The sequence below is a fragment of the Ursus maritimus genome, unplaced genomic scaffold, assembly GCF_017311325.1.
Source record: "Ursus maritimus isolate PB19 unplaced genomic scaffold, ASM1731132v1 scaffold_16, whole genome shotgun sequence".
Lineage (NCBI taxonomy): Eukaryota > Metazoa > Chordata > Mammalia > Carnivora > Ursidae > Ursus > Ursus maritimus.
In genome coordinates this window covers 36851187-36876237 of record NW_024424008.1, presented here as the reverse complement: position 1 = coordinate 36876237, position 25051 = coordinate 36851187, and the positions used below count along the sequence as shown (strand labels likewise).

General features: G+C 46.9%; 1 protein-coding gene across 3 annotated transcripts in view; it reads right to left on the bottom strand.

Annotated features, from left to right (window-relative positions):
• The window catches only part of OPCML (opioid binding protein/cell adhesion molecule like), a 485951-nt gene that overhangs the window by 2569 nt on the left and 458331 nt on the right, over positions 1–25051 (bottom strand). Inside the window, exons 4-7 of one of the 3 annotated variants that reach the window (XM_040631014.1) lie at positions 14518–14655; positions 13984–14104; positions 13334–13485; positions 12398–12424 (exon numbers count right to left, since the gene is read on the bottom strand). In XM_040631014.1, coding sequence (XP_040486948.1) covers positions 12398–12424; positions 13334–13485; positions 13984–14104; positions 14518–14655 — 438 coding nt within the window. The remainder of the gene's footprint in view (positions 1–12397; positions 12425–13333; positions 13486–13983; positions 14105–14517; positions 14656–25051) is intronic. The other 2 variants (XM_008688325.2, XM_008688326.2) reach the window with 2 other exon arrangements.

Sequence of the window (25051 nt, the reverse complement as noted above, 5' to 3'; positions counted from 1 at the left end):
GATGATGATGGTAGCGTGTATTTACATTGTGCTCTCTTCATGGCAAGTGTGATTCTAAATGTTAAACATTTATTAACTCATTTAATCTTCACAAAATGCTGTGAGTGACGTACTACTGGCATTCCCGTTTTATAAAAGGAGAAACTAAAGAACAGAGCGGTTAAGTGCTTTGCTACGGTCACCCAATATATACACAGGGCTAGATTAGAACTGAGTCACTCGGGCTATAGAGTCTGTAGCCTGGATTGTTACCACTTGACTTCCTTTCCGTGGAAAAGGACTCTTTGTGCATGTTTCCCAAGGACCACAGCAACACATAGTGAGAGGAGTAACTGGCTAGGAATCCAGAGACCCAATTTCTCTATGTGATTCTGCTGCCCCTTAGCTCACTGGCATCCCCTCTCTGCCTTGGTTCTGCCATCTACAAAAGGAGAGGAGGTTGGGATTGATGACCTCTAAGGCTCTTCTCCTATTAGCATTTTGAGTTATTGTATGAATGGAAACTCTACATCTGGTACCAGAAGGGACAGCTGCTGAGCAGCCAGATGGCCCTTTCCAGTTGGTACAAAACCATCACCACTCTGGATTTACACCTCAGCATGCCATCTCCTAAGAGAGCAAGAGGGCGCCAAACACTCCTGGGCCACCAGATTTCCTTTTCTGTGGTCACGCTATGAAGCTTCAAGGAGCTTCATTCTTTAGCCAGTATGAGGAGCCTTGCTTTACTCTATCAGACAATATGGCAATTTAATGCCAAAGTGCCTTTAGTCAGTCAATCTATGAGCAATGGCTGAGCTAATCTGACCAATGAGTTAATCTAACCCAATATAATAGAGATTAAAATAAGCTTTGCTTTCTTTGTATGGATCCTGCACACATTTGAGATTTGGCAGCTCGGCTAAATGCCAGGACAGCAAGGGACCTAGAGGAGGGCCCTTGGATTTTGTTCAGGGCAGGAAGTGAGTCACACATCCGTGTACCATTCTCTAGGTTGGAGGAATGTGAGATAAAAGCCGTCAGCTACGAACTGATTTTTAATTACATCATGGCAGTAACCCTGATTCTACTCTGAATGAGGAAGAGAAAGCATTTAGTTTGTGTCTCTCCCTTAGGGTTTCTGTACCGTAGGGCCACTCGCCTGACTACTCACATGCTTCTTTGGGCTTTAATATAGATTACCACTGCTCAGCTAATTGGTGTGGTTCTATGAACACTCGGGGTTCACTTTTGGTCCCTTAGGCTGGTAGGAGGCTTTTGCAAATGTTAGCTCAATGACTCTGTGAAGGGAAGGGCATGCTGCTGGAGGAACACTTGCCCTGACCTGAGCAGTGGCAGTACTAGGGCTTGAACGCACATCCTCAGATGTCAGGTTGACTATGGTTTTCCTGTACCTTGATTTCTTCAGGTAACAACAGCTGCATTAACTTCTCCAAGTACTTGGTACCCAAGATAGTACTAGCTTTAAGTTCAATAAACATGGTCAGGAATTCAGGTGGTGCTTTCCTCCTCCTCCTCCCCTTACTTTTCCTCCTCCTCTTCCTTCTTGGTGGAAATAGGGAGAAAGTTAGTTCTTATCTCAAACTTAGAATCCAGAATTTGGAAACATGAAGTGAATTTTCAATGTGTGTGTTCTACTGCAGAAAAATAACCCTGAAATGGATCTGGTTGGGGGACAAGGGTGTGAAGGAAAGATGGGGCCAAATGTCTAAGGAGCAGTGTCCCTGAATGAACAGGTAGAATAGATGTCTTCTGTGAACCTTAGGAAAGATTTTGGATGCATCTGAACCCCTTTGGCTTGGCTCTCTTGTCTTTGCAGCCCTAAACACCCTTTGGGGTAAAGTCACCGACTACTATTAAAGTGCACTAATCCTGGCAACTTTGGGGTCAGACCAATATGGGTTTAAATCCTGACTCTGTGGCATGCCAGCTATATGGTCTCATACAATGTATTTTCAGTTCTCTTACTGAAAATAGAGGTAATGCTACTGAGTTTACAGGGTAAAGAGTCAGAGTGATTAGTGCAGTACGTGGTACAATGTAGTCATGTGATCATGGTAACCACCACTGTGTAACTTCCACACCTCCCACCTTCCACTTCTTAGTTGAAGCTAATATTGGCTTATTTCAATCTTTCCCAAATCTTTTGAACCTGAGGTGAGGTTTTGCTAGTGACAGAGTGAGGAGGTGAGATCATGAGATAGGGGTTTTATTTCTGAGAGAGGCTATTGTCCATGAGGTGAGCTTGGGAAGACAGGGGACATTGAGCAGAGTGATGGAGACATCCAAAGCTAGGCTCCATGCAAGGTCCAAGGGCAAAGCACTGGTCTTACAAGGGTAAGGGACCCCATGCTAGCCTCAGAAAGCCACTGCCCTTCACTCAGCAAGTATTGATTGGGAAGCTTCGGTGGGACCATCTCTGTTTTCAGAAAGACACAATCTCTGCTTTCACAGAGCTTCTATTTTAATAGGACCTGGAATAGCATTTCTTCTAGTCTAAATCAGTCAACAAACAACGGAAGGAAGGAAGGAAGGAAGGAAGGAAGGAAGGAAGGAAGGAAGGAACGAAAGGAAGAAGGATGGAAGGGAGGGAGGGAGGGAAGGAGGAAGAGAGGAAAGGAAGGAAGGAAAGAAAATTTTTAAAAGCTCCCAGGTTCTGAGAAGAAAGCCATTTGGAACAAAGAATCGGCATCCCTTTCATCTCAGGACCACCCTTCTTGCTGGAGTCCTTGGAGAATTAAATTCAATAGTCAGAGAGGACTGAATTTGAATTCTGGCTCTGAGACTCACTGGCAGGATGACTTTGGACAAGACAATAAACTTCTCTGAAACAGTTGCCTTTTCTGTTTTGTGTTTTGCTTTTTTCTTTACTGTGTAAAATGGGGAGGGGTAGTTTCATCTCTTATAGAGTTGCTTTGAGGATTAGATAAGATGATGTGTAAGATCACTGAGTAGAAGTGAAGGATGAGTAAATATGAGGTGAATTAGAAGCAGGACTATAACTGCTGATCCTTAAAATAGGATCTTTTGTGGGGATCCTGCTTTAAACAGAGACCCTGTGCAATAGTAGTCTCTCAAGGACGAGTGCCACACACCGGCTGAAAGCAAAGGTGGCTATGACGAGCAAGCAAGTGACCTGCTCACTCCTTAAAAGCCCTGAAGTGGCTACCACCCACCGGTGACAGCCTCCTTAGGAAGCAAGTGTATTTAGAGGTCCCACTCTCTCTCTGGGCAATTGCCACATTTAAGGAAGGAAACAGTGACTCAGTGCAATTAGAATGGCTGGTACAAATATCAGGTTTAATTAAATACGGGTCAGGGATAAATTGGAAGTGAGAACTTGTATTTTTGCCCTTTCCTTTGATCCGGTCCCTTCCCCACCCTTCCAGTGCTACACACTGTTTCCTTCATGCCTGAAGTGGAGCGTCCCTGGGACTAAAAGCTGAAATGATGATGCAAAGCCACAAAACAAACTGTGAACGACAACAACGACAACAGCAAAATACCTTGGGGACAGATATGCAGACTAAAAATACTTCAGTCTTCAGTATATAGAAAGAAGAGAGAGATCAAGAGATAAATTCCAGAAATGGTAAATGGCATGAAGGTCAATTGATGTGTGCACTACGGGCCAGAGGGAAGATTTATGGCCAGATGTGAACCTCAGCAGGGTTAAGAGAAGCAAATAAGAAACAAACAAATAAATAAAATAAAGTCCACTGTGGAGAGGCTACTTACTTTGCTAAATTAAATATACTAAACATTAGATTTTTAAGAAACAAATTTGATTAAGGGCTTAACCCAGAAGCAGTCTGCAGGCCTAGCTACCCTGGAAGTGAGGCTATGTCGCTGCATCCGAGGGGTGGGGACTCACCCTCGGGGAGGAGCAGGTGTCGAAAATCAAAGTCCCCGAGCCCGGCCCAAAGCTCCCCCAAAATACATTTAAGCTCCCTGATGAGCTCCTGCCTCGCAAGAGATTCAAAGTTTAAAAATGGCAACGAACGTATTGAAATGTGTCACGGTTTTTCCTTTCCATGATTGCCATGAAAATATGGCATGGTTCCTTGGCAACATTAGAGCGCATTGCTGTCATTCTACTAAAGTAGCACGTGGTAGGGTGACCACAATAAAAAAGAAAAGAAAGAAAAACCCCACAGGCGAGTTGAACTTGGTGATGGCACAGTGAGATCCATGAGGTATCTGAAGTGTGAGAAGATACAGTTTTGTTCTGAAATTTGGATAGGTTTTATAAGTATGAATATGAACTATGCGACCTTCCTAATGAGGAACCAAAAGGATAATGATGTTCTTGGTGATTAAAAGAGGAGCAAGGAAATCTAATTAGAGGGGGCACGCGTTACACTTGTTGCTGAAACATAAACCTATTTTCAGCAGGGCTGGCTGATGAAGGCGCTTCATTCCCCTTCAGAGGGAACTTTTCCTCCATTGTCTTTAATTACAGTGGAAAACATGGTCCTGTGTTGTTTTACAAGGAAGATTAACCAGGCTTTGCAGCGCGAAGACTTGTGAATAAAGAGGCCAGAAAAGGCAGCCATCTTTGTTTTGTTCTCTTCAGCACTCCCTGTTTTGTATTTACCACAAAGACAAAAGCTGAAGAAGTTAATAGCAGAAGTTAATTCGAATCTGTCAGCTCATCACAAACTTGAAGGAGACAAGACTTTGGTCTATGCCGAACCACAAGCTCTTGTGTGTGTGCTGACATCAGCACACCCTGAACGCTCAGTGTTACATTCTAAATGCTTAGACTAATAGCCAGATGTCAATGATTCAGATAGAAGAGGGTGGGGTGCGAGGGAACGACAAGGAACCTCATCAGGAATGAAATGTGAAATGTCTGCATTTTTTTTTTTCTAATATGTTGACATTTTGCAGGTTGGGGAAACTACAAATGATTACGCTGCTGTCATCAGCCAAAAGCAATGGTATTTCTCTCTGACTCATTCCCTCCCACCTGGATTTAAATTGTGGATTTGGAAAATAAAAATCATATACATTATCAGCAGGAGGTTTTGATGTGTCGGCAAGAAGCAATCATTTGATTGAACGTCTTTCTAAACGGTGAATTGGAATGTTCGGTAGAGTCTCCCTCAGAAGAAAGACCCAGGGTGAGGGGAACCCTAAATTCCAAATAGGACATATGGAAGCTGCAATGCAAGGGAGAGTGTCAGAGAAATAGCAATTTGGCTTCCCTGGGGGGAGAAGACCACAAGTCCTTTTGAGTGTTTGGCTTTTCTTTGGTTATTTGCTCTGTATAAGAGCCATCTCTGATGCCCCCATTGACTGGAAATTACGTTTATTAATTTGACAGATGTTTACTGGGCAAAAACCGCTGCAAGAGACAGGACTACATCTTTAGGTGCAGAAACAAAAACAAATAAAATATAAGCTGCCCTGAAAGTCTTAAAGATGAGTGCTTCTTCAGTGGGGCTCAGAATCACTTCACGGACAGAGTAACATTGAGTAGAACCTCAAGGGATAAGTACAGTTTTATCAGACAGGGAAGAGGGCAAAAGCCTCCGTCTGTGGCCCTACAGCATACTGGAGGACATAGGCTATGTCTGGGTTAGAAAGAAACATGGGATTAAGATCAGACAGACCTGGATGTGAAACCTGGTGTTGTCACTTCCTTGGGTGCTAGAATTCTTGTCTGTGGGAATTCAGTCCCACCACCTGAATTCTCTGGGCTCCAGGATCCTCTCCTTGGAAGTGGGAATGATAACAGTACCAACCTCAAAGTGTTCTTAGCTGTTTAAACCACGCCTGGCTGACACGTAATGGCTAGTGGCTTTTTCGCTTGCTACTCTCTACTATTCTACTGTGGCTGTCTACTGACCTGTTTGTACAGGGCTGGGAACTGTGTAACTCAATCTGAATGGATGGAGGGATGAAAAGACCTGAAGCAGCGTGGTCAGAGACCTACATGTGTCCCGGCATTGGTGTTCTCGGTCTAGCATGGTGGGTGCATAGAAGCAGCGGGAGAACCTGAAGTATAAGGGGGTGTGAATCTCCGAGCAAGAAGAACCCTCAAGGCCATGCTTCCCTGGTAGGCAGTTTCCAGCAGGGTATGAACAGGTTCATTCTGAGTTTGGGGAAAGTCATGTGGCCCCACAGTGGCAAAGAGATTAGAGAGGGATCACCAAACATGCAGGAATTGGTAAGAGAATAGTATAACTAGTCAGGGAAGGCGCACGCCCAGTGTAAGTGAGAATGGAATGGCAAGCTGGAAGTCCAGGCCTGCTTGCTAGGACTCACTGGCCACCAGGTGGAAGGGGAAGGAAGAGGAAGAAGTCAGAATGACCAGACAGATTCTAGTGAGAGTGTGTAGGTGAGAAGATAAGGTATACATTTGAGTGAGAAGCATGCCTGAGAGAGAAAGATTGAGTTTGAGATTCCCATGGAACATTCAGGTAAGGGAATGGTTCATAGCTCAGAATTCAGGGAAGTGCTGGAGATACAAATTTTGTCGTTACCAGACTATTGCTCAGAGACCGTCAGTCTTCAGTGGGCAAAGGATCCCCTTGGAGGGTTTGCTTTAAAAGCACATTCTCAGGACCTTCCCTGGAGACTGTGCTTAAATGGGTCTGGGGAAAGACCCATGAATCTGCGTTTTGAAAGCCCCCGAAGCAAGGTCAGTGCAGACTAAGGTGACGCTCTGTAAGATGCCTGAAGACATAGGAGACCCCTTCTCCTCTCACTGTGATACGTACCCTGGGCAGAACGAGGGGACCGTGGTGAGGGGCCAGCAGCAGACTAACCCAGAAAGGTAAGAAAGTCACCACCTGGGTATATCACCAAAGCCAGGAGGGGGTGCTGGGGGCTAAAGGGAGGTCTGGAGCTGAGAGTTGGCTGGGTTGTAGGAGGGCGCCGGAGCACGGCAGACTGAAGCGTGATGGTGCTAGAGGAGGAGGGGATGGGAACATGGACTCTCCCTGTTGGAGGTTTGGAGGAGAAGACAAGAGAAGATGTAGGATGGTACACAGAAAGCACGCCAAAGACAATCTTCAGACTCCTCACACCCACTCCTCAGGTCTCCCTGGAGGCGCCTGGGAGAAGGTGTGCCCTTAATAAAAGAGGGGGGAAGGCCAGCAGAGACAGGAGTGTGTCGGGCTGGTGTGGGGGACAAAGACCCGGTTTTGAGGTTCTGCCTACAAGTACCAGTGGGGTGCACGGTGTTGGGGGTGCGGCCAGCAAAGGGTGGAGGCTGAAAGGAGTTGTTGGTGCTGCCTGTCGTTGAAGAAATTCCAGTCTGAAGAACAGCCTGATATGTATATTTATTCTGGAGGAATGGCCATTAGCAAAAGAAAATATAGATTCTGTCCTTACGGCTTGCAGGGGCCGCTGAGGTAGGCTTGAGTCCTGGCTGCTCTGAGGGGGGCTAAGGCATTGCCTGAGGAAAAAATCCAGAGCCCAGATGTTGCCTTAACTGGAATATTTGGCCATTCTCATTTGCAATGACAAGACTCCTATCCGTTGTCCCTATTCCTGATACTTAACTCTTAATGTAACTAATTTGTGTCGCTACGATTTCACAGATAAAATGTGAGAAATCTGTTTTTCTCTCTGCAGCACCCCCCTCCTTTCTGGCATTGTTTGCGCTCTCTGTCCCTCTCCCCCGCCAGTTCCAGTAATCCAGGCATTTATATGGCTCATTAAGCACGTCCCACTCTCTGCGGGGCCGGATGTAATCAGGTTCAGAATCTTCGCTCTCTGCACTCTAAGGACAGGGGGATGGGGCCTCTTGCTCAGGACCCAGTGGAGGCAAAGTGGGTTGGCAAGCAGAGAGAAATGAGTGGCTTCCTGGGGCGGGGGGAGGGGGGTTGTAGAGCTGGGGCCAGCAGGCGAGGCCTGGCCATCCCTCTGCTGCACGCGGGCCTGGCAAGACTTCAAGGCGCTAACGCTCCAGGTGGGCCTGCAAAAGGCTGCTTCCACTCAGTAAAACTTGCTTGTCCTTAGAGCAGTTTGCTTTTCCATAGAAGAAGCATTTTTTTTTTTTTAACAGAGATAGAGACAGCCAGCGAGAGAGGGAACACAAGCAGGGGGAGTGGGAGTGGGAGAGGAAGAAGCAGGCTCATAGCAGAGGAGCCTGATGTGGGGCTCGATCCCATAACGCCAGGATCATGCCCTGAGCCGAAGGCAGACGCTTAACCGCTGTGCCACCCAGGCGCCCCCCCCCCATAGAAGAAGCATTTTAACTGCCACCATTTCCAAGGGTAAGCATGCAGTTTTCAGAGACCAGCCTTTAATACTGTTTCTCCACTGTTGCTAAAATTCAGAACACTTAGCTGGAAGTCAGCTGACAGTCCATCTTGTTCTGTTCTTACATTTAACAGACAACCAGGGACAGAACAGAGAGCATCAGTTTGTTTGAACCGGGGTCGGGACCAGAACACCGTTTTTCTTGCTCCTGGTCTCTCGATGCTCCGCTGCCTTTCCAGGACCCGCAGTGGCCCGGCACGAAGGAGCACACAGGCAGTCTAAAATGCCACTTTGAGTTGCACTCTGCCTGCCTGACCTACCCTGTCAATGTGGCTTTTGAAGGGGCGGCAACTGGCGTGCAGGGAAGAAACACCTCATGTCAGCGCCAACCGTGGATTTGTCTCTGCGTGTCGCCCACCCACCTGTGTTCACTCTCACCACCTGCCCCATCACTTCCTGCTTCAACCCGCTCACCAACCCACTGTCTCATACGCTTTGTCTTATGTGTGCTTTTGAAAATGCTTTCATCCCACTTCCCCTTGTTCTTTGCATGGAGGTAGGAAATAGATAAAGATGTGTTTGTGCGAGAGTCCTATTATGAGTATATGTTGTGATGGGGTCACAGTGCAGAGTCAAAAGGGTCTCCAAAAACAATCATAGAGTCTTTGAGGGCAAACACCAATGTATTCCTGGGAATGTGGGGCAGGGAGGGGGAAGCGTGTATTTGGAAAGTGTGAGTATATGGGTTGTAAATGTAAAAATCGTTCTTGAAAAGAATGGGTTCAGATTTATTTTTTGCTTTTTACATTGTTTGAAGCACTGTTGGTGGGAATGCAAATCGGTGCAGCCACCATGGAAAACAGTATGGGGGTTTCCTCAAAAAATTAAAAATAGAATTAGCATATGATCCATTAATTCCACCACTGGGTATGTGCCCAACAAAAATGAAAACACTAATTCAAAAAAATATATGCACCCCTATGTTTATTGCAGAATGGGTTCAGATTTAGATGGAACAGGGGAGATGCTGGTGTGGGAAATGGGTCCAAGCAGGCTGATCGTTGATATGGGTTTCCACCTGGAAGGGCATCCGCCAATGTCCACGATGGGTTGCCAAGTAAGGTGAGTTGGATAGAAGTAGGAGAAAGAGTTCAGACACTGGAAGCAGAGTGCATCGGTTTAAGTCTCAGCTCAAGCATTTATTAGCCACTGTGAGTTGAGTCACCTGCCTAATGTCTCCATTTCATCCTCTGTAAAACCGGGATAAATATAGTACTTACTTCCTAGAATCATTAAATGAGATATAACATGCAGAACACATAGTCCAGGGCTCTGCTCTCGTATGCGGTTGGTAACACTAGTTAGCCGTAATTACGGGGATACTGAGGACTGGAAGGAACACTCATGGCCAGCAGAAAGCGCTGGTCCACTGGAAAATGTCACTCTGATCTTGTGTTAAGCTATTTCCACTAAGGCATAGTGTCAGACAATTACAGGACATTTCTAAAATACCTGCATGGATGAAAAAAGTAAGGCACACCGAGATTGACTTTCCAGAGCCATTCAGCCCGTGAGCAGCAAAGCCTGGTTTCAAAGAGTCTCTGAGTCCTTAGACCCTACTCCATGCGACCATATTGCATCCCTGACAGCCGAGTTCCTGCTCCTGGTGTCACCAGCACCACTCTCCAATCTCTGTATACATGTTCGTTCATGCAACAAGATTTTTTTGACCTACTACTGTGTGAGGAACTCTGTGCTAGGTTCTAAGGATCAAACCAGACATGGTCCCTTTGTTTATGGAGCATACGCTGAAAGGGAGGAAAACATTGAATCAAACGAACCACATAAATGAAACAGAAGTAAAATTGCAACTAGCAAGGAAAGGCTATAGGGACAAGGACCATAGCTATTGTGCATTCCCGTGTCCTCGTCCCTGAGAACAGTGCCCCACTTGTGCAGGTACTTGCTGAATGAATTAGCTAGCGAGCGCACTGTGGTGAGAGCGGCCTCCGGAAGCATTATATGAGAGTGTGCGATGGAGGACTGGCCTATTCGGAGAGGTCAGGGACGGCTTCCCTCAGGAAGGCGTGCTGGGAGCTGAGTGGGTACTAACCAGGTGAAGCGGGCTGGGTGGATTATGGAGCTTGGAGATGCCGTAGTAAAGGGCACAAGAGACTCTGGAAGAAGGGAACGCACAGTCCGTTGAGCAACAACCTTGGCAGCCGTACCAAGGGAAGCAGTGGTACGAGGGGCCGCGTCACAGGTGTTGGCAAACAGCAAAGTAACCATGGTGCCTTGCGTTCATACGACAGTTTCAGTTTGTCATGCCTCCGTGGTAAACATTGTCTTACGGACAATGACAGGCAGCAGGCCAGGAAATATCACCCTCAATTTAGCTGGGTAAACTGCGATCTGCAGACTTTGCGTGTTGTTGAAGTCACACATCTAAACATACACCTGTCGAGCTCTCTCTCTGTAAGACCTACACTGTCCTCTGTCTAGTCTTTTAAAGAAGGTATTGCTATCCCAATAACACACATGAGGAAAGTAAGGCTCAGCAAGACGAAGCGGCTGCCATGTGGTTGGTTGAATTGGGATAGGAAGCTATGTCTTCCCCGTGGACCGGATTGTATCTCCCCACATTCGTATGTTGAAGACCTAACCCCCAATGTCTATTTGGTGATGGAGCCTATAAAGAAGTAATTAAGGTTCCGTGAGGTTATATCGGTAGGGCCCTGATTCCATAGTAGTAGGGTCCTAATAAGAAGCCATGTAGAGAGCCCTCTCTGTTCCCTCCCACCTCTGCCGTTTCTGTCTGTATCTCTCCACACACCACACACACTCAAAAGAAAGGCCATGTGAGGACAGAGCAGTTGTCTACAAGCCAAGAAGAGAGCCCTCATCAAAAGCAGATGATAGCTCTCTCTGGCTTGATCCTGGACTGCAGGTCTCCAGAATTGTGAGGAGATACAATTCCATTGTTTAAGTCACCCAGCCAACGATGGTTTCTTAGGGAAGCCCTAGCAGGCTGGCACAGGCTTCGGATACATTTGCCGTTGTTATCTGCTACGACACACCTCTTTCATAGGGAGGCACAAGAACCTGGATTATCTGCTTATCAGTCCTGGGTTCCCTCTCTTGGCCATATTGAATACTCCTTGTGACCCCACTGAGAGGGTGATGGCAGGGTGAAGGTCAGAGCACCACACCCGTCCTGCACTTTCCCCTCAGTTTTATAAAGACCAAAGGTGGACATTCCCAGACCTCAAGGCATGGACAGCACTAGTGGCCGGGGCTTTTCCTAGATCCAGAGCTGTGAAAAGTGACAGTTACAGAGCTCATTGCAGGTCTGGAAAATTCAAATGATATCACTTTGTATGTGACTGAGATCGCGCATAAGGAAGCGGGGCTGTGAGGCCGCTGCCTCTGGAAGCAGAGGTAGGCACCTGCTGCTGCTTCATCTTAACAGCGCGTGTGAGGGTGTGAGTGTGCGCATGCGTCATTGCTCTCTGTTTACCCAGGATCTGATGGAGGGCCCAGCTTTGGCTTTCATCCAGCACCTACTCCCTGGTACGGGTACTTCAATTTCCTTAACCTCGCTGGTCTTCCTTTTACTTGTCTTTAAAATGGAGTTAATAACCTGTTTTGCACAGTACTAACAAAATGCCTAGAAACCAGTAAATATTTGGTAAACGGTAGTTATTATTACTATTATTATGAAAAATGACCCCCAAGTACTTCTATTTTAAAACGAAGTTTATAGAATTAAGTCATTATCCCTTTTTGCCTTGAGCTAAAAGAATAAAACATTCATACTAGGGTGACTTCCCCATGGAGACAATCATTTGATAATCCGTTTCGTGTCTGGGCTGGGTTCCTCTTGGTGCTGTTACGTTCAGAAAGAGCAGAATGCTTGTCTATTTTACAGGCCGCCAAGTAGGAGTGTAATGCTTTGGGGGGGGGAACCTCTTCCCCCAAAATATATAACGATGTGTGTATGTGAAAGCCATCATATTCTACATGCTTGTTCCCTAAACTGTGCAAACCAAAGCCCTGAGGTCTATCTACTAAGGATAAATAAGTCGGGGAGGTGGAGCAGGCAAAGCCTATCTTTGAAGTAGGCTTCAATTCAAAAGCATAGGCATTCAGCAGGCAGACGAAGGAAGGAACATGCTGTACCCACCTGCCACTGCTGATGAGGGGCTTATTTCTAAGACACACACAGCACAATGCACACAACAATGCAGAGAGAAAACAAAAGACATAGATCACACATTTCAGATGGTTGGTGGACAAAGTTTCGTTCATGTCAATGCTGAAAGCTTGGTCAGGGTCTGAGATACACATGGGAAAATGAATACCTCTCCATCCCACTCACCTTTCACCAAATCTCAGCAAGTAAACAAACACACACACACACATGAAATATCACAACAAGCTGACCCTGGCCCATGATGTGAAATGTGGCACAAGGAGATGGACACAGCGATATGGGAAGGCTGAGTGAGGTAAGATGAGGCTTCCAAGGGAGCCAGTCTGAGCTCTGGAGACCTCTCCATCCATACGGGAGGAAAAGACCTTCAGAGAAGGATTTGATGTTCCAGCAGTGGAAGAACAGTCGTCTTGACGAGGACTCAGACTACTGCTCCTTCCACTCCAATGAGCGAGAGCGGGACATGGCAATCCACACGAGAATCATGATGGCAGCAGCTGACTCGGTTCCAGTCTATGAATATAACCCCCAGAATGATAGACTCTTCCTATAGAAGGTATCTTAGAATTGTATCTAACTTTCCCCTGCAGACCGTTAGATACTACAATTGAATTGTTTCATGTTCTATGAATGGCAACCACCATTCAACTGGGTTCAGAATTCGGTTTACTCCTTTTGTAAGGTGCAAACCTGGCCTTTCAATGGATGAGGAGATGTTAATTACCTTGCAAACGTCACTGTATCACATGCTTAGGAGAATGATAGGGAGAAGCTCTTCGTATCTAAGGGTGGTGGGTTGAGCAGTATGGATGGACGCAGGCCAAGCAAACTGAGCCTTCCTCCCTTTACAGCCCCGCAGTTCTCCCCTGTGGCTGAGCCCACGGCATCCAGGCTTCCTGCACTCACCATACAGTGTGATGCTGGCATTGGTGTTCCCAAGCTTGTTCGTGGCCACACAAGTATAGTTCCCATAATCCTTTTCTGAAACATTGAAGAAAGTCAGAGTGGATATGCGGCCTTTGTTCTCAATCCTCACGCCGCCCAGGCCGGTGGCTAGCCTGCAATAAGAGAAGGCATTGCTGGTCTGGTCCTACAAATAGAGTGAAATAGCAGACAGAGATGCTGGGGACAACTGAAAGATACCAGAGATGAATCCTACAAGGAGGCTCTGCTCACAGACACCTTTCCTCGAACTGACCCAGCCCCTCTAACCCATGAGTGCCATAGTTTCCACAGGAGGAAAATGGAAAGGACGTCCATGCTCCAAAGGTGAGATTCCCTGGCTTTTAGTCATTGAGGGCTGCCATGTCTACAACTAATATCAGATTCTGAAATGAGGTCAATTTCATTTTCCCACTTGCCAGCTTCCTTGATTTTTGTTTTGTTTTTTTGTTTGTTTATTTGTTTCTGGTTCTAAAAGAAGACTCTATTATAAAGGGGACTAATGCATTTTGGTTTTGCCATATCGTTCCCCTTAACTTTATCATTCCTTTTCCATGTGGGGAATGATTCATCAGCTCTGCTTCAGATATGCCCGATTTCCATTTTCAAGGTACCTGGTGTCTTCCTTGAACCACTGGAATTCAGCCATAGGCACCGCAGAGGCTTCACAGCTCAAGATACCCTTCTGGCCAACGGACACACCAGTGTTCTTGGCTTTTGAGATATAGGGAGGGTCTGCAGGAGGAAAATGCAGAGTGATTTCATGAAACAGATGAAAGGCCCATTTAGTCACCTGCTATGCAAATGGATTTCTTGTGCCACCCCAACTTTCCAGTTAAATAACCATTTATTTTAGGAAAAGAATGTCTTGCTCGAGGATATTGCATTTATCCCAGCATCTTCTTAAGCCTTCAAACCAATTCAAAGTTAACAATTCTCCCCATTAGCTAAAAGCTCTGAAGGGCACAGGTAGACTCCAGGGGCCAAATGGCAATGGGGACAGTCATGGTGGAAAGCCATCTGAGACAGTATTTTCCTGTTGGAACCAATTGGGGACAGTCAGAAAAGGGCATTGCCATGACCAGCTTGTTCCCTCGGTCCCTATGTTCTCCTTCCCCCCGAGACTTCCTGACAACGGGTCAACTCACAGTTTACAGTGATTTTTACTTTCCGCACATCAGGAGCAGCCACGTCATTCAAGGCGCTGCATTCATACTCCCCAGACTGGTCACGTTTGATGTCAGAGATTTCCAGGTATTCATCCTCACTCACAAAGCCCTGGCCTTCTGGGGGGAAAGAAAGAGACAGAAACAAATCAAGAAACTGTGAAACCAGGGACAGAACTATATTCACATCGTGAGCTTGTAGGGGAAGGAATACAAAAAGCTGTAAAAATGGGGTCTGAACATCGAGTCAAAGATTACAAGATAGCATGTTGACCAAATAGTATGGCATTTGGTGAAAGAAATTCTCTGCTTGAGTCTTGGGTCATTGTGCTTTTGTCCAACTCACATTAACTTTTCAGACCATTTGAAAAGAAAAGATTTTCATTATTTTTCCGATATGATTATGATGAGGATTAACTAAGAGAATACATGTGAAATACCCAGCACATTACTAAACTTCGATGTTTTGAAGAGAATTGTCATGATCAATAATATAATAAGAAATGTGGGAATAACTTTAGAGTATGTTAGTATGGGCATCTTAATTTTTCCTTATGTAGAAATCCCTTTGTGGGACATCTGGGTGGCTGAGCCCATTAAGCATCTGGCTCTTGATTTTGGCTCAGATCATGATCTCAGGGTCATGAGATCGAGCCCCTAGTTGGACTCCATGCTGGGTGTGGAACCTGCTTAAGAGTCTCTCTCCCTCTCCCTCTGTCCCTCACCTCTCTCTCTCTCTCTCTCTCAAAAAAAAAAAAAAATCCTTTGGATACAGAACACAAACTACTAACAACTTGTAGAATAAATAAGTGACCATTTAATAGTTTAATACAGATAGATGCGAAGCTGTTGATTTGGTTTCAAACTGTCCTGGAGAAGATGAACTGGAGAAAGAATGAATACGGAAGCGTTTTGTAACGGCTATGCATTAGCTGCTGAATAAATGATTGCCAACACAAAATAAATGTGGCAGCCCCAAATGGTGGATCCGTGGTTACTAGAACAGCCTCGTGCATTTAATACCCACCTTTGTGGGACATTCTGAAGGCTTTATTCCTAAACACTTGTGAAGTTTGTAAGTCATGATCCAAAATATTGTGAGGTCACAAAATGTACGTTGTTTGCAGCCACCGTTACGTGTCTATCCCTTATGCCCTTCCCTGTGGCTCTGTGCAAAGAGAACAGACCCTCTGTCTTGAACCCCACATGTTTTCAATTCTGTCAAAGCACCAGGCTCCTGTGGAACCCCAGCCAACACGAAGGCCAGGGGCGAAGTACAGTCATTTGCATTTCTTGTAGGCCTACTGCCTGATTCTTTTTTGTGCTCCAGGCATTAGAGTGAAAACAGTTTTCAGGAGGATAAAAAACTCATAATAACTTCCCTCCACCCCCATATAAACCTATTCCTATCCAATGGGTGTTCGACCACTAAGTCTAGGTCTGCCATGGATGTGGAGCAGCAGGAAGGGCAGGGGCAGGGTGATGGACAGGGTGATGGGCAGGGGGTAGGGAGGCAGGTGCTTCAGCATCCTGACTTTGCTCCAAGTCTAAGCCTTGGGGAGTTTCCACCCACCCGGCCCACTTGCTCAGACCACTTCCTTTTCAGCTCCTGCTGCCTTCCCTGCCTCCATCCCCACCCCAAGTCCCAACCCAGACTCTGCCATCAGCTACCAAGTACATCCCAAGCAGGTGTGGGTCCCCTGGCAAAATACTTTTCAAGAGACTCCTGTCTATATAAACAATTGGAGTCATCCAACAACAGCAGCATTCTGGTAGCCCAATCTCATGCAACTACATGAAAGATATCTTGCACTGTCAGGAGGAGCAATCCTTTGTCCCCCTCCTAGAACCTGAACCTGTGGACCAGTTCCCAGAACAAGCCCAAGGTGTGAGTTTGGGGATCTTGGGGAATCTGGTTGAACCCATGTGAAGAATGGCTGAGAGTAGAGGTTGGAAACGCACCCTGAAGGGGAGAAATGGAGCCCAGGACAGGGCACACACCCCCAGTCTAGAATCTGAGCATCCCTCCTTAATGGTATTGCTGGCCTAGGCTGCTCCCAGGGACCAGAGGAGGACTTAGAAAATGTCAGAGAAGACACTTTTGATCATGGCGCCCCCTGGGGCTGGGGTAGCGCCCTATTCACAGGGCTCTCAGGGTAGTGGTGCTGGTCACATGCCCTCCCCCGCAGCAGACATTTAATCATTCAGGCTAGTTCATAGCCTAATTCCTCAAGATTTATTAGACGGTTAGAAACATCTTCTCATCCTTTTTTTCCTTCTTTCTCTCAGACTTAACAGAATCTCATAGTTGAAGAAGATTTTGAAATCACTTAATGTCAGAAACTCTATAAAGATAAAAATCGCCTCACTTATTGAAATGATGTTGGTTGACCAATCTAAGTATTTGTAAGGATTAAACAACAATGAAATCAAACACATCAAAACGACTTCCCAAATCCGCCGCACCTTTTCTGCAACGAATAAGTACGTCAGGATCAAAAGGCGGCCTCCCAACTACTAAGATGTCATGATTTTTTCAAAATGTGCTACAGTGCGTTTGCCACAAGTAATTAAACCCCACTGCATTTGACCAAACAAAAGAGCCCCCTGCAATAGGCAGGGTCACCGAGCCCCTTTCCTTGCAGAGAATGAGATAGATCCGTGTGACGCTACACGGTGCCCACCAGACACAGGCCTTAAAGGTCCTGATAAGGCACGTTTACGGATGCCAGTAAACTTAGAAGCGTTGGCGTGTGCAAAGGGACGGAAGCCCCTCGAAGAAGATGGAGGCCAGTGTGCTCGGACCTTGAGTAATTTTCTGTGTCTGTGTGAGTAGGGGAGATCCCGGGTCCTTTGTGGAGGAATTACCCTCTGGAATGTGGGAATGCATTTTCACTATCTGTAATGCTGTTTTTATGGGACACTTAGATGACAGCCAAAAAGGGAGGAAGGAAGAGAACGTTTTGTGTAAAATGGGGATCGTTACAGTAATACTACCTCATTAAGTGAGAAAATGAATTTTGTCAAGTTTGTACTATAAAGTAAGTGCTTCTCAGATTTTAATTTGCATATAAATTCCTCTGGGATCTAAAAATACACAGAGTCTGATTCAGTAGGTCGCGAGTGGGGCCTGGGACTCTGCATTTCTAACCAGTGCTCAAGGGACTGTCCATGCTGCTGCTCTGGGACCCACACCCTGAGCCGCGAAGCGACAAGGCAGCGCCACGTGCTGTTCTCAGCTCACTCTTGTCACCCATGTAGAATTATCGGGGTCTGCGAAGTGGCCACTTGGTCAACAAAGCTTCCTGAGCACCTCTCATGCAGAGATCCTTGGGGAGCCTGCATCTCAAAGGACACCCTCTTCGCGGTGCAGGGCTCAGTCAGGTGCACGAGGCCAAGGATCTGGGCCCCTGAAGCTTACTTGTCACTGAGGTTGGAGGTCTCACTGCAAAGCGTGCATTCTCTCAGTTTCCTTTGCTAAGAAATGGGAAGAGGACACGGAAACTGCTCCCCATCTTAAGTCCGCTGCCCGTGATGGAGACGGCATTTCTGTTACTGCTTTGAATACCAGGTGAACAAATCGAGATGCTAAATGCCTAGAGACCTAGGAAACTGCAGGGTCGAATGCTTTCCCTGGCCTCTCTGGTTCCGGCCTCAGTGTCAAGTTCTGATTCCACGCTGCAGCGAAAGGGGCAGAAGGCAACGAATGTTTTAATCCTCTTTGCTGGCTGCCAGGAAGACAAAGTGCTGATGTGGAGGGAGAGGAAGGGAGACGGGCAGGGAGAAACACCTGAGGGAGGAGCAGGAGAGGAAGGAGAAGGGGGGAGAAAGAGGGTGCTGGTGCGAGGGAGGAAAGAAAGGCAGAGGGGGTGCCGACAAGATGGCCTGGGTGCCACTGGAAAGATTCTGAAGACACAGTCAAAAGGGATTAAAGGAAAAACACAGGCTAAAGGACTACAGTATTTTCTCTGACAAAATGTATGAAAATGGAAGTTCCAAATCGGCTACACAGTTTTGCTTTGTGGCGAGATGTCCCTTAATAAGCCAATAACCCAAAGGCATTATCAACCTGCCCTATGCATTCAGACATCCCCATATAACATGATTGGAAGCAAAAGGAAGTGAATTCTGAATCACTGGCAGAAATATATTTTTAAAAAGGGGTTATTTCTTCCCGCAGACGAGTACTTGGGAGGAGGTAAGTTCAATTCACTGTATTAGTGAGATTAAGATCTGTGAGAATACAAATGGGGCCATTTATCAGGGGATGTGGGAGGTCCCCGGGCCAGGACCCCTCAGATGCAGGACGCGTGAGCGAGCCCCCTGGTTCTGTGGGCAGAGGGGGGGCTTCTTCTGGAGGGAGGCAGACTCTGACCCAGTCACAGAACGCAAAGAACGAGCAGCCGCTGTGAGCAGGGTCTGCCATCTTCGGAAGGGGGAGCAGACTGAGAAACTGCTTCAGGAGCGGATCCCTGGTGTGACCTGCTTTCCCTGACATCACCTGCAGTCATTTTACTCACATGGACCGTGAGAGAAGCGTGGGGTTAGACACTGGGTGTCGGGTGGAGACGATGTAGAAGACAAGGTCCTTGACCTTGGGTAGTCGACAATCTCCTGAGCCCAGAACTGGAACAGTTTCTATTTATATTTATATATTTTTATATTTTATATTTTTCTATCCCTCAGGTTTCAGTTCCTAATTGTTTTTACATCCCTCTAGTAAAGTATGGTGGGTCAGAAAGATTTATTAGAACTGGAAGAAACCTAGGCATTCAGGGATAAAGAGATCAAATAGGAAATTCAGAATAAAATCTGGATGCTTCCTGACGTTGTTCCTCTTCTTTCTTTCCCCCTTCACATCCTGTCCTTCCATGCCAGCTATCTCTCAGCCACCACTCCTATGCCCAATTTTTCTTTCTTTTCTTCACACAATTCCTTAGAGTTTTACACTTCTAAGCAAGATTTTAGTCTTCCTTCCTTTTTTTTTTTTTTTTTTTTGGATTATTGTCTCTGAAGGAATATCTTCCCCCACTCTGTGCAAATATCCCCAGGGATGATTTCAGAGGGAAGCCTATTCCTTTGCTAGACTATTCACATCATCCAAAACAATCTTCCTCATATTGAGGCAAACCCTGCCTGGCTTCTCCCTTTGAAATGATTAAAAGTCGCCTTCTGGGCCCAACCTCACTGTCCCTCCTCATATGCCACGGAAGGCTGCTGTTCTATCCAGGGAAACTGCCTTGTGAGGTTAAATGTCAGCACCTGTCACAACTTTTGCCATGAGACCTGTCAGGACTTAGCTCACAGTGGCACATGCCTGGGGGCAGGTACCTTAGAGAAAATGAACAGGAGGAGGATGAGAGCAGGGAGGAGGGATAAGAATTTAAGGAGGCCTCAACACAGAGCGAATGGCTTTATGAAGACATGTCCAGGAGAAGGAACTTTCTTCCAGTGGGCAAGAAAGGAAGAGGAACAGCCAGAAGAAAGCCACTAGGAGTGGAGAGTGCGTGGGCACCCCAGGGTCCATCTGGCTCACACAGTAGGATCTGGAAAAGCAAGAATAGATGTTTCTCTGCTCTCAGCAAGAGGGGCTATTATAGATGTTCCCTAGTAATGCGGGACTTGGAAAGTGGGAATCCAACGTCCAGACGATCATGTGAATGCTTCTGACACTCTTCGGTCTATCTTGGACAATAGCTTCTTGCCCACTCACCAGCACTAAGTATTCGTTCAAGCTATCAAGGAACTGAGATTTTAATCCTGTAAGAAATGCTTAGTACCGTTCTTCAAAAAAGGTGTGGGTTGGCTGGCATGTTGAGCATTTGCTGGAAATCCCGCCCTAAAGGTCTGGAGCAGGATAAGGCCAAGGAAAGGAACTGTCTGGAGGAGACAGTCCCAATGGCTTCTGTGCCCTTGAGGTGTGTGGGGCAAGGTAGATGTCAGCAGTGCATGCGGGGTTGAAATCTTGTCCCTCATCCATCTGTCGCCAGGATTCTGGCCAGCAGAACATAATCACATCAAGGGAGCCACAAATATCAAAATACCAGCTTCACTGCCGTCAGGCTGGCCTACAATCTGGGCTTGGCATCCAAAGCTGACACAGGCTCTTGCCTTTCTCCCTATGAACTGAAGACATCCGGGCTTGTGCGGTAGGAGTACTTGCCTTGGGTATTCAGCTACAGGCCAGATGCTGGACTGGGAATAAGGGTTCTATTGGAATGGAGAGTCCAGGGTATGGAGAACCCTTTGACCCAAGCAGAGATAGATCAGGAAGGTGTTGGAGAATCAGGAGTGCCACCTCACTTCTAGGTGATGGCCCTATCCCTGCATGATGAGGTCCAATGGATGCCTGAGCAAATCACCTTACCAATGACATTAGTCACCCATCATGCATGAAGGAGACATCCAGAAGAGTGATTGAGGTGAAAGAGGGACCTATTCCTCATAGGGAGTACAGGGGAAGCTGCCTTCTGGAAACCTATAGGCTAGGGAGTGGGTTTCTCCCTCCTCCCCAGAGATCTCATGGCATCATTCTCAATCGCATACCTCCCAACACAAGAGTCTCCTCTTAAAGGACAGACACGCTAGAAACATGCTTGAGTGGGAACTGGGAAAAAGTCTCAGCATTTGGGACAATTTGGCTCATGTGATCTTGGTCTTGTACTGTTTGCACCTGCTTCCTATATGGTAGCCATTCCATTGTCTACATTGCAAGCGCACTGAGAAGAGTCAACTTCCCTTTCCTTGACCTCTGTACGCATCTCATGTAGGATGAACGTACAACACCTGTTCACTCTGTGCCCGATGGCCAAGGGTTTGGAAACTGAATCCCCTCTAAATTCTCCCTCTTTGCTTAATCTTCTCTCTCTTTCTGCCTGGCCCCTCTCCACCCCCTCTATCCTCCCTGACCCTGGGGACGCTCCTTAGAATGCTACTGGCAAAAAGCAACCCCGGGCTCCCCCTCCTTAATTAAACCAGGGAGTGTGGACAGCAGTACGTTCCATCCTTGCGTGCTCCCAACTCCCAGATACATCCCTTCAATGCATTGGAGTTAATGAAAAGTGTGATAAACCCACTGTTTCATTTTCCCTTAATTAATACAAGCAATTGAATTGTGCTAAAGTCGTTTGGTTTGGAGACTGAGCCTCTGGGTCAACGTCTCACTTGCTGGTGGTGACAGAAACTCTTTGCCTTGGGCTCAGACAACCTTTCTCAGGCTGTGGCCGCCAGGACCTTGCCCAAGGGAGAGAGGCTTGCCCCTATCCAGGGCTCCTTTGCTGGCTGCCTTCCTTGGGGCTGACAGTAAGTTGGCTAATGACAAGACCAGTGTGTGACTGTGAAAGTCAGGGGAGCTTCTAGTGGGGGAAAGAGTGCATTAATAACACTCCTGGGAACTAGGGGCTCCAAGGAATTGCCTGGCGGTGGTGAATTTCCTAAGTCTTTGCCATTTTCTGATGGGACAGCTGGGATGACACAAGCAGAGAAGGGCTCAAGTGACTCTAAAGTGGGACTAGTCAGAAAGATCAATTCAAAGACAGAGACCATGGGCTCTCTTTATCAGGAGGAGGAAAGCCAAAGACAGGGGATTTGAAGGCTTTTGTCTGGAAGCTGGGGACAGGAGAATGCAATGTCAAGAAACCTCTCTGCAGTGAGGTCTTAGAGGGAGGGCCTAGAGGTCTTGTCCCAGGTGACACATGACATCACCCAAGGAGCACTTCAAAAACAGACTCTTGAGCCCATGTTTACAGACCGATCGAACTAGCCCATCACTGGCCCCCTCTAAACACTGCCCAGGGCACTCTGATGTAAACCAGAGATGACTCCCCCAGTCGGGTACATGGAGGACTCCTGTGGCCTTCACTTGTCAAATGCCAACCTGTTCCACTTATAGACTCCCAGGCATCCTCTACAGGGCCTAGCAGTCCCTAAAGCTCTGTACATCTCAGAGTGTGCTCAGACCTTCTGTTGACTGTCCACTGGCCTCTTTGAGAGACATACAGTTGGGATGTCAGCCAGTGAGTCTGGGAAAGGGGGCCTTGCAAGGTAATGGCAGCCAGGCCTGGGCCTGACACATCTGCCCTTCATCAGCCCACTGTGGATAAGGGTGCCCAGACCCACAGACACAGTGTCAGGGCAAGAGTCATTGTCTCCGAAGCGCAGTGAAGACACGTAGTTGGTTTGGTCTTCCTTGTGTTCCCTTTTCTGAGATGTGTTCATTGGCTATAAGAAAAATCAGGACGTGAGAGTTTTATAATTTAGATGATACTGTTGACTCAAAGGGAGTAGTCCTGAGTGAGTGCTATAGAAAGAGCCAGGGTACCGGCAAGGATGTGGCACATACCCTTTCAATGGGAGTGCCGAGTGCATGCTGGTCAAAGAGAGGAGGTGAACACACACACATGCACACACACGCACACACGCACACACAGAGTGAGAGAGGAAGACAGAGACCATGAGAATACGGAACGCAGAAAGCTGGAATTTCACATGTAGACAGACAAATGACTGAGAGCAGAAGATGAATTCCATTTGGAGAACAGAGTAACTGATGTGGTTAAAAAAGCAGCTAACATTTATATTCTACAAAGTATCCAAATAGGAACAGAAATAAGCAGCTCAGACCAGAAAGACAAAGGAGGTTGAAGAAAACATCATGACTTGCAGAAGGCACAGCTGAAACAGCTGAGTTATTGACAAGATGTTAAGCACAAGTGAGAAGTTTTGATTTATTACAAGGTTTCTTCCTTCATTACTACTATTTGCACTCTGAACCAACAAGGTTATTTCATTACTAACAACTAAAAAGTGAAGGAATTTTGTGCTTCAGTTGAAATAAACTACGGCTTTAAAAAATAATCAATAATTAAAAAAAAAACGAACCAAGGCACTGAATAAGAAACTGCTTCTTTTATGTATGTATGCCTTGTATATGTCTTAAGAAAGTTTAACTTGACCTTGCTTGCATTAGCCTAAGCAGGAATGACAGGTCACCTGGGCCCAGTTGCTCAAAGAAAATAGTATTTTGGAGGCACAGACGTGTCCCATGCCACCGTGTGGTCAGTGGGTACCCAACACCAGAAGGTGCTTGAAAACTTGGCTTCTTCAGCCCACAGCAAGTCTCTTAGTCAGAATCTGTTGGGGACCAAGTGGTGTCCAACTCTTCAAATTACTTCTAATAACAGAGCAACATCAGACTGGATGCTTTACCCCTTATGAGCTTTGGGGGAAGGGGGGTTAAAACTTTCCTTCCAATACCAGCTGCTCTTGGCTTGTTTTCCCTGGGGATTAACGTCTTTGTGTAGCAACACCAAGGAAGCCTCTGTTATTTTGATAAGTAGGGTGACCATACAGTTAAGTCTGTCTGGTACACTCTCAATGGACACCTGTTTTCCAAGCCTCATTATTATTGGTGACTTCCGCTCTCAGCAGTGTGCTGCTCTGGGTGGCAATCTGTGTGACCGCTGTACTTCCTGCCCACGGAAAGGCTGGCTGTCAGGATCTGCCCAGGCTGCTGCTTGCGCCTTATCTGCCTGGGGGGCTGTCCCAGCACCCACACTTCTATATTCAATGAGAGACAGCAGTTTGGTCCCCAAGGAGAGTGTGGATTCTCAGATGTAGGACCTTGCTAGATGAGGGTCCAGAATGACTCCTTGTGTTTTCTGCCTCGGAGCTTCAGGTTCAAGAGCGAACTACCTTTCTGTGGGGTTACAGGCTAAAGCGGCTGCTTGGAGCCTAAGCCAACTGGAGAGAGGGCATCAGCACTGCAACCCGCAGGATGGAAACCCAGCTGGCGTTCCACCGATGCCGGCTCGAAGTCCTGGCAGGTCAGACACCAGACCAGATCCAAACCTTCTGAAATGGTTAAGATGGTCCAGAGCACTCACGGAAGCAGCCGCGGGGCCTCTTCAGGCTACTGGGCAGATGCTCTTTTGAGGAAGAATAGAGCCCAGTGTCTGCAGATGAATTCTTGACGCAGCCTGAGTCTTCCTGCTTTCCCTCTTCCTTCCTCTTTGCTTATTCTCTCCCTTTTAGCCTTTCCCCAGATTAGCTCCCAATAGCACGACCGCATGACAATGATGCTAATTATCAATGTTCATTAATATTTTTGCAATCCTCGTATTCGCTTCCAGGCAAAATACCCACTAAGCCAAGCAGCATACTTGGCATGCAGGCCACAACCGAGACATTCTGCACACTTCACCGGGCTGGAGGGCCTGAGCTCTGAAGCATCACGGGGAGATAGCTTTGCTCACGCACTCAGCTATAGCGGCCATTGAAAGGAAGAATTAGGAGCTGTGCACTCAATGGGCAGTGTCTCCACCCTTGGGGCCAAGAGCCCTTGACGTGATGTTAGGTCCCTTTGGAAACTTTGTTGTCAAGGGCCCTCTGTGTCTGCCTCTTGTGCTATTCCAGGCAAGTCTGTCTGCCTCTTATTAAGCTGATCTCTCACGAAAGACAGCTATCTTCCTGGCCTCCCTTCTTAGCCTCGTCCGCATAAAAGTCATGATACCCAGGG